Raw genomic sequence first — 13,757 nt, forward strand, 5'->3', positions numbered from 1 at the left:
TGCTACCATTTTCTATTTTCTCACCATTTTGAACCCATTTTTGCCAATTACTGGCAATTCCAGGCCATCTTTGGACACCTTCTTTAGGCACAGTTTTGCCTACTTTGCAGTATTTTTTCCTTAATATGCCACTTTTAACCCATTTTTGCAGTTTTTTGCCACTTCTTTTTGCCAACTTTTCCCCTTGCAACATTTATGTAAAGGGTTTCGTATCTTTGTTTCTTTGTTTGTATGTGTACAAGATAACTCGAGAACCGAAAGTTGGATCTTCACTGAACTTTCAGGGAATATTGGGATGGTGACAGGGAAGAATCGATTAGAATTTGGTGATGATCTGGGCACCCATTCGTTTTTTTTCTCAGACCTCAACATTTTGAACACCATAGTAATCAATGGGAGGGTGAGTTCCTCAGTGGTGCTGCTTAGGCGTGGGTCTACAACCTCAGACAGCCCTTCTAGTTTGTCATTTTTTTGCCACTTCTTGATAATTTATGCTACTTTTAACCCATTTTTGCCACTTCTTGCCTTTTTTCTGCCCACATTTTCCCCCTTTTGTTACCACTTTTAGCCCATTTTTGCCACTTCTTTTGGCCAACTTCTCCCATTTTTGCAACGTTTAACCTATTTTTGCCTTTTTTTGCCAACTCTTGCTCATTTTTTGCCAGTTCCTTTTGCCACATTTTCATCCATTTTGCAAGCTTTGTACTTTTAAACCATTTTAAACAAGTTTGCCACGTTTTTGCCATTTTTTCCCACTTCTCTACCATTTTTGCCAATTTTAACACATTTTTGTCCTCTACTTTTGGCAAATTTGTACTTCTTTTAAAACTTTTTGCCATTCTTTGACGATTTTAATCCATTTTGCTTCTTTTTTAAAACATACATTTTGTGTTAAATTTCCTTTATTTCTTATTTTACCATACATTAAAAGCAAAGTTATAGAGTATTACGTTGGAGAGGGAGATTCCCATCACACTATACATTCTTTAATTTTGAATGTCTCGTCATTTTGTGGTAAAATGAACAATTTTGATGAAATTCCAAATGAAAGAGCGGAGAAACAGCAGAATTCCTCTTTGTTCCTAAGCACTTATCTCTCATCGTCACTGGCAGAATTCTCTCGGTGGTGTCCCTTCTCTAGTGAATATTTTCTCAGACACATTTCCTCATACCTCACTGTCTCCTTGTTGACTTTAACCCAAACAATTTTCCATGTGGGAGGGAAAGAGAGTGACAGAAACAGTCAAAGTTAGAGTCAAACGTGTTATTGTTCATTCCCTCGTCTGTGCAGAGACAGACTCTCTCTTCACCATGTTTGTCTCTCTGCTGCTGTTCTCGCTCGTGTGCATCGCCAAGGCCACTCACTTTTATGGGACGATGATGACTTACTACCCAAAAACCACTCACACAAATGGGTCTGTTGAGGTATGTACAGTTCGATTTTAATCTTTAAAAGTTGTGAGTCAGATAAAGATTTCCTGAATGTCTGGAATGGTCAGAGCAGTTGCTGCTGTTTTCTCAGTCATTACACAGTTAAATCTGAATTTTTTGGATCCTACATGCTGCCAGCTGATCATCAAAAATCTTTTTTTTTCACTCATTAGAGCATATTGTTATTTGAAACTTAAAGCCCTGGTCAGACAGAGTGTCTACAGGAAGACAGTTGCAGCTGTCTGAGCTGAGCCCATGCAGTGTGAACCAGGCCGTCTGATGATCCTGTCTGCTGCTCAGTTTGTCAAACCACCAGCGGCTGATTTTTCATGTTGCATGCAGATAAATGTGAAATGGAAATTATTTTTTTAAAGATGCCAGCAAATAACAGTGCAAGTGATTTATTTTATCACGATAAACCATGCTGTGAGTTTTGGGACTTAGTATATCTATTTTTAAACACATTTTTCAAACGGAACGGCCTAAAAACTCTCCTGTCCTTTCTGTCAGTTGGGCAGGTGAACATTTAAAAATGAAAGCCTCAGTGTCAAAATAATAGCCATCCAATATGTTTTACAGTGTATAAAATCATCTGCCTGTTGTTTTGTCTATTTTTCACTTTTGTTTTTTTTCATTTACTTAATTTTTTGTACACATTATGTTATAAATAAATGCTTCCACCTTAAAACTTTTAAAACAGAAATTCAGAAGACACTTTAAAAGAAAAAGGTCCAACTTTTTGTTTATTCATTCTGTTATTTTGTTGTCTTGTTTTAATTTATTACTTCAGGAAAATGATGGTTTAAATTTGACACAAGGGCTTTTACTTTAAAATGTTCACTTTTCCCAATGGGTCACATGATTTTCTTTTCTTCAAGTATTTCATTTGTAAAAGAAAACAGAATAATGGAATTAAAAAAACAAAAATGGACCCCTTTAAAAAAAATGGTTTTCTCTTTTTGTGACCATCCATCCATCTTCTTGCGATTATCCAAGGTTGGGTCGCTGGGTCAGCAGCCTTAGCAGGGAAGTCCAGACTTCTCTCTCTCCCTCCGGCGACTTCGTCCAGCTCTTCCCGGGGATCTCTTTTTTGTCAGAAATTAAAAACACAAAGAAAATGGCTTGTTTTTCTGTTCTGTTTTGTTTTGTTTTGTTTTTTTACACTTTTGGGCAAAAACAGAATAGCTAGAGTTTCTCACAATTTTGAATCTGCCAAAAATTATACTTACCCCTCTCACTAACCTTGTCACACATGTCCATGTAATTTTTTAATCCTAAATTTGTTCAAAATATTCCCACCCATCTAAAGGTTTTTTCCCAACGTGGTGAGGGATTGGAAAGCTAAAATAAATGAGGGATTTTGGGTCTCAGAGTTCCGTACGTACAAAACAGGGCCTGAGGATGGCGTGTGCCACTTCCCAGCAAAGCATGTGATCTAAAAAAAACCAAACAAACAAAAAAAAAAACCAAACGTGATGGTAGAATGTGCAGAACTGTAAGCAAACTCTCGTACGACGGTTTTGGAGACAGAGGGAAAATGGTGACACAGTTGTTGGTAAAGAGTTGGTAAACTGAAACAATCCAAACACCAAGAAGCGGGAAACAGCGTACCATACTGCTCAAATTGGACATTTTAAACGACCATTTGGCTGAAATAAATCCTTTAGCAGACAAGTAGGTGGCAAGTAAAATGAAGCAAATCTTGTCAGTACCAAAGAGTGCAAATGATGCCAGATAAACATCAATAATACGATTAAAGTAGCAGTTTTCTCTAAAATACAACCCACAGGTGGTTCTCCGCTACAAGCTGAACTTCCACTCCTGCACAGATGCAGACTCCTGGACCTGCTTATCCGGAGACTGTGGGACTCAGAGCTTGGAGCTGCACAAGGTGGAGGAGAGCAGCGGAGAGTGGTGTCAGAGAGAGGGTGTTATGACCCGGCAGGTCCCTAGCAACGCTGCTTTTCAGCTGGTGTGAGTGCACTCATACTAAAATAGTCACCAGGTTTGATTATGGCTGAAAATGTCCTTAGAAAATAGTCAACTCACTCTCAAGGCAGTTTCAAGGCATTTCAATTCTTTAGCTGATTCAAATTCATTGAGTAAGAAACTCAGTGCAAACCGTCCTTTCTGTCACAGGTTAGATGGTGGTAACTGGATAAGTGGCATTTTAAATGGCATCATTAGGTGGAGAGCTGTGACTTTAGTGGAGCTGAGGAATCGATCAGACACTGGCCAAGCCAACCGATCACCCCAGACCACCATCCTGCCAGCTCTAAGGTATGAAAATGCTCTGAATGTGTTTCTGTTTGTAGTATTTCTCAAGGCATGTACACGTCACACTGTGGAATGAAAATATCAGCAGCAGATTTAGCTCCTCCCGAGGCTACAGAGGGACTTTTCTGTCAGTGGAGAACTGGTTAACTAATGTGCCTTTTTCTGGGGTCAGCAAAACAAAACATTTCCTTGTTAACTGTCTCGTTTTTACCTGTAACTTGTCACATTATTCATTCTCTTTATTTCAGAGTTCCTTCGAACTGTCAGAGAGATTTCCACCTGTTGGCATTTGATCCAGATGGAGACGTGGTTAAATGCAGAAATGGAATTACATCTTTAGAGTGCGACCGCTGCACGCCACCGTCTGTTCTTCAGCTCTTGTCTGTGAGTAGCTGCAATCCACAGGAACGCCATTTCAGATTGTTTACATGCTTTGATTAAAAGTTAGTGGAAGACAGTTGACTTAGATACTGGTGTCTGAGGCTGACCATGCATCAGCTGATTCCAGGCCTGATTTTGGGCATGGCCTGATTCAAGGCTTGTCTGAGCTCGAGTTCTTGTTTCCCTGCTAATACAGCCTGCTTGACACATATAACAACCTGACCCTGGAAGGAACTTTCTTTAATTTCTCTTTATATAAGGTGTTTGAACAAATATAATGAAAATTGTGTGTTCATTAAATACATGCAGTCAGCCGTACAATATATGCCTATGTTGAATTCAAACAGCAGCAGCACATAGCTTCACATCAGAGGTGGGGTACACCCTGGACTGGTCGCCAGTCAATCGCAGGGCTTACGTAGCTCAGCCATCTGCAATTTGCTTTGTTTCGACTTCTTTATTACTTGCAGCAATGACAAACTCCAAATCCTTCAACACTGTTGTTTCCCTGCAAAGTTTTCAGTTGCTCTAAACTCCCATAGAGACAGGCACCACCCAAATTAGTCAAAATAAACAACCCAAGCACAGTAACACAGGATATGATAGGTAATTATTCACTGTTTACTTATTTTTCAGTCAGACATTTTGACCTTCAATATTTTTATCTGCTGGCCATTGGCCTGTGGAAAAAGTCCGTAATTTTTACCATAGAAACTAATTTTTATTTTCAATTTCTTGCAGTCCTGCTCCTTGTTGTTTCGCCCCACAAACAGCAGCAATGAAGGTCCGTACGCGGTCCAGCTGGTGATGGAGGACTTTCCCAGACAGAATATCACACTGACTCAAACCAACGGCATACAGCAGGTGAAAACTACCAACGACCCAATCAGCAAAATACCACTCCAGTTTGTTTTAAGAGGTAAGATTTTAACAGCATGGTGTTTTAAAATTTAGAAGAGTTTAAAGTCAAAGCTATTTGGCAACAAAAATACTGCAAATATAATAATTAGCATGCCAAAGACAACTGGCTCTAAAGTGCATGTCATTTATAATAAAGAAAGGCTATATTGGTTGGAAAATGTCACAAATGTACCATTTATTCTGCATGGAATTCAAAGTAAACTACATTTTCTAATCCTTGATCATAAACATGTCTTACTTTACTAAAAGAAACTTGCAGCCAGTTCTGAATATTTAACTTGAAGATCGACTTCCTGCTTTTAGAAACTTAGTTTCATTACAAGTCACATCTACCCCTCTCCAAGATGGCACCCAAGTTAGAGTTTACATCAAAGTGTATGACGACCACCATTCTCATCCTTAGAAAACTTGACTGTTTGTGCTCCTCTTACCCTTCTAGTGGATGATGCGGTGCCGTCCTGCACTGAGGGACTCTATCTGCCAAAGTTTCTGCCTCCAACTCCAGCCAACAGAGCTCAGCTGTACGCCTCTGTAAATCAGACCCTGGACATCCACATCAGCGCTGAGGCCAATAATTCCAGGTAGGACGAAAGATAAGGCTTTTATAAGAATGACACTCAGTAACTGCAAAACTTTTTCTTGTGTTTTGGACAAAGACATGTTTTTTGGATGCACATAAATGGTTTTCAGTTGTTTAGAGAAACGTGGACTCTGATGTCTATGATATGGTTGATAAGACTGCAGCAACGTAGACAGAACCACCTGTACAGGGTGGTTGGAAGATATACAGTGAAAGATTAAGTAACATAACACTGTATTGTTATTTAACACTTGGAAACTATTACAGAAATAGCTAAAAATCAATGCAATGATGAATATAAAACGAGAAGGACTACCCTGTTGATTTTTAGGCATGCTTGGGTCAAAAATTCAAGCTGGAGTGAGGTGTAGATGTGTCGAGTATCACCTGAGAGATTGAAACAACTCTAGGCTGTTCTCTGGATGTCCTTGCATAATATCAGGGGCATGGGAAAATAATCTGTTGAAAGTCCATACTTTTGGGAAACAGTAAGGGGTGGATGTGCATGACTTAGGGGACCATCTGGATGGGAAGAGGGGTGGCCACAAGCCCCTGGTCATGCTATAAATGTTCCAAGGAACTAAAAACACAGGCAGTCTCCGGAGATATTACCAGGTGCAAAAAAGCCTGGACAAAATAGATGCTGTCAAGCTTGACCTTGGCTGAAATATCCCATTCAAAACAAGAAACTCAAGGAAACTGATTTTTGTTCAATGACCTCTAAAATCTAATTGGTTCATTCTTGAGTCAGAGTGGATGCTGGAGCAGAGCTTGAGAAAGTCCCTGAAAGCATTCCTGAGATGTAATGTAAGAAGCACAACATACTTAGGACCTAATTAACATAATGTTTGACCTTTGACCTTCAAAATTTTATCAGGTCATCTTTGAGTCAGACTAGACATTTGTAACAGATTTGCAGAAATTCTCTTTCATGATTTTTGAAATATTAATCATGATCATCAGGCCTGAAGACCATGCACTCTGACCTCCAAAATCTAATGAGACCTGCAACACTTTCAAAGTTATTATCTTTTACTGAAAGGGTTTCAAGGCTGGTACTGGTTTGACCACTTTAACACAGTGGCAGTCAAAGAAAAAGAATCTACTGATTAAATCAACATTTCTAGTGAATTATCAACAACCACCTGAAGGAAGCATCATCAAAATCTCAGCTGAGTCAGATGCCTGTCCACGTTACAATTCCAACTATGTCATAACAAAAACAGTTTAGCTCCACGTACACACACGGATGTTGAAATGCTTATCTGACTTACCAAACCTTCTCTTATTGTTTCTGTTTAAGGATTTCTGAGCTGCTGTTCAGCGGGCCATATAATGTAATTAAGAGCAACACAACAACAGGACAATTCACTCTACAATGGACACCATCAGAGAGCGAGGATGGAGAAAGTCATCCTATTTGCTTCGTAGTAGAGTCAGTTTCTGGGTAAGGTAGTTTCTACTTTGGTTCTTTAATTAAATGGACAAATATGCAGTACCGTGAAAAAGCATTTTCCATCCTTGCGATTTTTTATTTTTTGCATGTAAGTATGTCACACTTGAATGTTTCAGATCTTCACATTTTGATATTAGACAGATATAACCCAAATGAATAATAATTTAATTTATTAAGGGGTTCCAAACCTACCTTGCCCTTTGTGAAAAAGTCATCGCCCCCTAAACTTAATAACTGGTTGTTCCACACTAGGTGGCAACAACTGCAGTCAAGCATTTGCATGACTGGCAGTAAGTCTTTCACATTGCTGTGGAGGAATTTTGGCCAACTCATTCCAGCATGTACGGCCTGTTTAAGGTCATGCTACAACATCTCAAACAGATTTAAGTCCAGACTTTGACCAGGCCACTCCAACACCTTCTGCTTTTTCCAAGCCGTTCAGATGTGGACTTGCTAGTGGTATTCAGATCATTGTCAGAACTGATACATAACCCAAACGCGCTTGAGCTCTTGGGAATGTTTTTTGGTAGAGAGGAGGATTCATAGCTCCATCAATTACGGCAAGTGGTCCAGGTCCTGAGGCAGCAAAGCAGCCCAAGACCATTGCACAACCACCACCATGTTTGACTGTTGGTATGATGTTCTTTTGATCAAATGCTGTGTTAGTTTTACTCCAGATGTAACAGGACGAACACCTTCCAGGATGTTCAACCGTTGTCTCGTCAGTCCACAGAATGTTTCTCCAAAAGTCTTGGGGATCATCAAGATGTTTCTTGGCAGATGTGAGATGAGCATTTCTGTTCTTGTGGTCGTGAGTGATTTTGGCCCTGGAACTCTCCCATGGATGCCATTTTTGCCCAGTCTCTGTCTTAAGCTAGGCATACATCAGAAGACTTTGAAAAGATTTGGAAAAGACTCTTGGAAAACTATCAGCCACACCTGCTCACATCTAAAGACAAGTTTTTAGAGTTTTTAGTCACAGCCTAGTCTCAGACTGAGATTTTACAAAGACTGTGAATCTTGCAGGGTCACTATTTACAAGACTACTACTAGATTTTTTTAGCAATTTTTTTCCCACCATGCAATTTTTTTCAAAGTCGTGCTGTGTTGGACAATTCACATCGAACAGGCTGGGCTGATCTGCCCACAGCTCCACCAGCTGCTCCTCTTTATGGACGGTTCATAATGGTCAATGTTTCACTGCTGGTGTTTCTTGTTCGTCTATGCTGCTCTGCTGCTTTTGTGGTTGTTTTGACCGGCAGGTTTCCTGTTTCCGGTTTTGTCACTGCTCATCTATTGGTTGTTGATAGTGTTATGTCACTGCGAATTGTGACCATATCAAACACATTTGATATGATTGCAAGTCCAAGACTAGGAAAAGACTGATATAAAGCAGCACAGATTACCACCTTAAACTTAACAATAGAGATGACGGGAGCGCGCCCTGACTCCAGTAAGACTCCTAAAATTTACTAAAGACTTTCAGTTATTAGTCTGTGACTGTGAAAATCTTTTGGTGCAAGCCCAGCATAAGTGTTGAATCATGAACTCTGACCTTAACCAAGTCAAGTGAGGCCTGAAGGTTTTAAGATGTTCTGGGTTCTTTCATGACCTCCTGGATGAGTCGTCAATACTCTTTTGGAGTCATTTTGGAAGGCCAGCTACTCCCCGAGAAGGTTCACCACTGTTCAAAGTTTTCTCCATCTGTGGGCAATGGCTCTCACCATGGTTTGCTGGAGTCCCAAAGCCTCAGAAATGAGGCTCATTCCAGACTGATAATGTCAATGACTTTGTTTCCGATCTATTCTTGAAATCTTTTAGCTTACTTCACTTTGTCAGACAGATTCTATTTAAGGGATTTCTGGATTCAATCTGGCTGAATATAATTTAAAAATTTATTTGATGACCTGAAACATGTAAATGTGGAAAATATGCAAAAATGAGAAATCAAGAAGGGGAAAATACTTTAATATAGCACTGTGGATACTAAATTCTTAGGAAAGTTGCTGTTCTCTTGTGTTTTGAGCCCTGGTTAATTTGGTTTAGTTTAAAGAGGCTGTGACATTGGTATAAATGAATTCAAGTGACATTAATGGAAACAGAATTTCTCTGAAGTTTGTATTTCCTTATTCAGAATAACCCATATATTCCTGGCTCTGCTTGTGGCATAATTTAAACAAACAGCTTCCTTATTTACGCCCACAGCTTAGCAAAGTATCACTCAGAGCTACGGTGTGTCATTGTTAGTGTTGGAAACCGTAAGTAGAAACCTTCCTCATTCTTTCATTCCTTTGACTTCTATTTCTGATGTCTTCCTTCGATAAAGTTGACATGAAATCTTTTCTTATCTCACAACAGCTGTAGACGTCACTGCAATGACACCAAATACAACAAATGTTCCCTCAACGGCTGCTCTGCCATCTCAATCCACAACAGCACAGAATGCAACGCCATCAACAGTCTTCACAACACCTGCAACCATAGACTCAAACTTAAGTATGATCAATGCCTAATCTTTCCACAATATTATTCTGTCCTTTTAATGTCTAAGAAAACGCTTTGGTCTGATGAAAATACACAAAATAAATACCAGAAAGTAAGTTTACAAGGATTCTTTGTCTTGACTGATGCACTAAAGAGGTAACTCCAAATGTTTTGTAAATAGTCTACTTAGAGTTTAGTTAAAAATGAAATCCTTTTTGATTCAGGAAATGCAACCAGTGGAGCAAGGCAACACAGCTTATACATTTTTCAGTGGGTCTGAACCTTGAAGTTATTCCAAGAAAAAAAAGACAAACACCTAAAATATGTAGGGTACAATAAGTTTGTGACAACACATCTTAGGCCCAGGCCATGTCAGACGAGGGGTGGGGATCCAAACCCGACTTCCAGTCCACCGGCTATGCTGGGCCAGTCTCAGGCTTGGGAAGAGAATCTAACTTCTAATCTTTAAACGAGAGATGAGAGATTCCAACTGATCTAGGTAGCACTGAATTGTAGTGAGCCCTAATTAACTAGTAATTTTACAATTTCTCAGGAATAAAGTGGCAATTACTTAGTAATAAGACAGCATTTTACCAAGTAACAACTCAGAAATGTGGTATATTAAGGAAGTGTTTATCTTGTAATAATGTAATCAGGTAATTCCTCATAATATTGTGACAATTCTTATTGTGACAACCCTACCCTAACCCCTAACTGTTACCCTAAAAATTACTTGAAAATTATTCAGGAAGGACTGACTTTAATTTAGGGGTCAAAGTAAATAAATTACCTGGAATTATTAAGCAACATTTATTGAAAGTTGTCATCTTATTTCTAAGAAATAACTTGCTAAAATACCAAATTACCAGAGGATTGCCACAATATTATAATGGTTAGGGTAAAGGTACCAGGGTTAGGGCATGAGATTTAGGGTTAGAGTTAAATACCACCCAATTAACAAAAAAAGGCTACAATATTATGAGGGTTAAGGTATGAGGATTAAGGGAATAACGGTTAGGGTTAGAGTAATATACGAACTTCACCTCCTTTTTATGTTGCTTCTCTTCTAGTTGTTGCAGTGCTGAGAGTGAGGATTTCTTCTTCATATCCTCTGTCTGATGAGGACATCAGGAATATTGTCTCACAGGTTAGTCCCCATTTATGCACCGTGTTTAAAGTCTGTTTTTTTAAAAATACAATTAAGACTTCTACCTATTTCAAATGAATCAGCTGGCTTACATTGCTATCAGCTAGCTCACGTCACTGATAAAACCTGAAAGAGAGACAAAGGACAGAGTTTTTCATTATTTAAGCAAAATAATCAGACGTAAACAACAAAAACTATCAAGGAAATGTCACGGTGTCTGGTTTAGATGATTTGATTCAACAGGAGGAAACAAAAACAGGTGTTCATCTGAAAGAGCTATCCAGAAAATAAAATGTAAAATAAAAATCTCTGAAGTGCAAATAGGAGATAACTGTCTGTGAACACAACTGCTTTTTCTTCCTCCAGATTAAAGATGAACTGGTGCGTCGAGGGCTGCCTTCAGACATCACTGTACGCTTTGTGAGAAATTTGAGCCTGGAATCTTCAACGTCAGCGCCCCCTGCTGGCACAACCTGATTCAAACTCCTACTGTTCTCTCTCTCACACAGTACCTATGCAAATGAAACTGTGGTCTTTATTTTAAACCTGTTTGACATGGTATCATGTGTACACTGTGGAGTGATGTTATAAGGCTTTATTAACTCGAGACGGCTTAGATGTAAGAGCATGCAGGTTCATGGCTCTACACAGACGCTATAAAGCTGAATTAATATTTAAAGCACTTTTTTGACCTCTGCTGCCTCAGAAACATTATTTTTTTTGCCAGAACAAAAAACAAAACACTAATAATAAAATAACAACAGTCGAATGCAACCAGATTGTGCACTTGTAGTTTACCAGGGGGTAAAATGTACTGCAATGTCCACAAGAGCTTCATACAATAAACCAGTGGTTCTCAACCTTTCAGCCCGGGACCCCCAAAATATAGGTGCCAGAGACCGGGGACCCCTGCTGTACCTGAAGGTGGTTGAACACAGCCACACACATGAAAAATAGTCATGTGGAGACAAGGCTGTCCATAAGGAGGGATAAAGGGTGAGGCTTCTGGGACCCAGCCAAACTGGGGGCCCATGGAGGTCAGCAAAATCATGGTCCACTGGGGGTTAAGCTGTGAAAACCGAATTTTATATTTGACCTAACTAATAATCACTCTTATTGAAGAAAAAAATATCTCTTTCTTTTCATTTGTGTAGTAAATAACCTTCTTAAATTAAATAACTTTAGTTAAAAACGTATTTAAGATGCATTGTATAAGTGTTTTGCATTCTATAAGAAATGTTTGTCTTTTGCACAGTAAAATAAACTTAAAACTTACACTGGGATATTTTAAAAGTGATTGTTGGTTGGATGAGTCCAGATTTCAAATTCTTTTTGGAAATAATGGCTGTCGAGTCCTCCAGGCTAAGTTGGGAAAGGAGCATCCAGATCGTTCTGAATGCAAAGTTCATAAGCCAGCATCTGTGATGTTTGAGGTGTGTTAGTACCCATGGCATGGGTCACTGACACATCTGTGAAGGCAGCATTCATACTCAGAGGTACACGCAGGTTTTGAAGCAATGTATGCTTCCATCCATACATCTTTTCCCGGGGTGCCACATTCTGCATGAGTCACAACAGCACGGCTTCACAGTGAAAGAGGGTGGCGCCTACTCCAGTCGAGACCTGTCCTCCATTGAAATGTATGAAAAGCCACAAACACAAAAAGAAACCTCACACTGCTGGTCAACCTAAGATGTACATCATTAGATTAGTTCATGCAGGCCAAGGAGTCCAGCACTAAGATCCACCGTAAACCTTCATGAGCTGACAGCTGATTCACTCTAAACATGCTATTGGCTAATCACACTCATGCCACCTTATTAACGCCTCTCTAGCCAGTCTACTTTTTGCAAGATGCTTTTGGCAACCCTCCTCCACCCCAGCTCCTCCTTTCTTCTGCAGTCTGACTTAATCAGTGTCATTCTGTTGTCACTGATGCCTGCTCTGCTCTGGGTTGTTTTGCTGCTTCTCTCCCTGCCTCAGGCGTTCATTATACACTCAGAGAGGACAGGAATGTGTGCTGTTAATGCTTCATGGTTCCCACGCAGGCTTGTGTAAGGGTTCCAGAGCAGCCACATCGACAAATGTAAACAACTGCAATAAGTGCACAATTAAGAAGTGCTGATAAAGAGGAAATCTTGTGTATCTCTTGGTGAAAGGGTTCCTGACTAAACTAGAAGTAGTGTTTGTTTATTTCCAGAAAACAATCAAGTTTATCAGCTTCGGCATTAAATAATTTGTTTTTGTGCAGTGTGCAAATGGCCCAGTGGTTACTAACACCTTGCCACCACTTGCCTACTATTTTAGCCCATATTAGCCCAAATATTTTTGCCATTACTTTAACCACTTTTGACCCATCTTGCCACTTTTTTAACCATTTTTGCTATTTCTTTTTGCTACTTTTGACCACTTTTTGCGAAATTCTTTGCCCTTTTTCTGTCCAGTATTTTTACCCCTTTTTTTGTCGCTTCTTTGACCGGTTTTTGGCCTTTTGCCACTTTAACCACTTTCATTTATCATTGCCACTTGTGTTTGACTTGTTAACTACATTTAACACCACGCTGACACTTTTTTGCTCTTTTAGATACTTGTCAACAATTTCTGCAATTTATTTGACAATTTTGACCTATTTTTGCTCCTTTTTTGCTTTTTTAGCCACTGTTAACTACTTTTGCCTATTTTTGCCACCTGTAAAACATTTTTCCCACTTGTGTTTATCATTGTTGGCCTTTTTCCCACTTTCCTACTATTTTTGACATTTCTTTTGCCAAGTTTGACCTACTTTTTGCCACTTTTTCTACCTGTCAAACATTTTTGCCACCATTTTAGCCACTTTTGACCATTTTTGCCATTTGTTTGCCACTTTTCTGTCCTCTATTTTTGCCTGTTCTTTGTCTCTTCTTTGACCTCTTCCTGCACTTTTTAAACATTTTTACCACTTTTATTTGCCACTTTCTTGAATATTTTCTGAATGCACCGTAACTTAGCCAAGTTAAGCCTCTTTTAGCACAGCTGGATCTAGATCTCCCAGACAGCTAAAATGACAATGTATGAGCCAGAGCCAAAAGACTGACATATTG

At 39.3% G+C, this 13,757-nt stretch overlaps 1 protein-coding gene across 1 annotated transcript; it reads left to right on the forward strand.

The window, feature by feature from the left end:
* The first annotated feature begins 1,297 nt into the window (after nucleotides 1–1,297).
* On the forward strand, nucleotides 1,298–11,192 carry LOC121504333. Its single transcript, XM_041779045.1, has 11 exons — nucleotides 1,298–1,425; nucleotides 3,221–3,405; nucleotides 3,571–3,711; nucleotides 3,957–4,092; nucleotides 4,831–5,008; nucleotides 5,450–5,591; nucleotides 6,894–7,037; nucleotides 9,252–9,304; nucleotides 9,405–9,542; nucleotides 10,601–10,677; nucleotides 11,044–11,192. Exons 1-11 carry the CDS (start codon nucleotides 1,312–1,314, stop codon nucleotides 11,152–11,154), a joined length of 1,419 nt encoding a protein of 472 aa, XP_041634979.1. The 5' UTR covers nucleotides 1,298–1,311; the 3' UTR covers nucleotides 11,155–11,192.
* The last annotated feature ends 2,565 nt before the right edge of the window (nucleotides 11,193–13,757 follow it).

The sequence above is a fragment of the Cheilinus undulatus genome, linkage group 22, assembly GCF_018320785.1.
Source record: "Cheilinus undulatus linkage group 22, ASM1832078v1, whole genome shotgun sequence".
In the NCBI taxonomy this organism is placed as follows: Eukaryota; Metazoa; Chordata; class Actinopteri; order Labriformes; family Labridae; genus Cheilinus; species Cheilinus undulatus.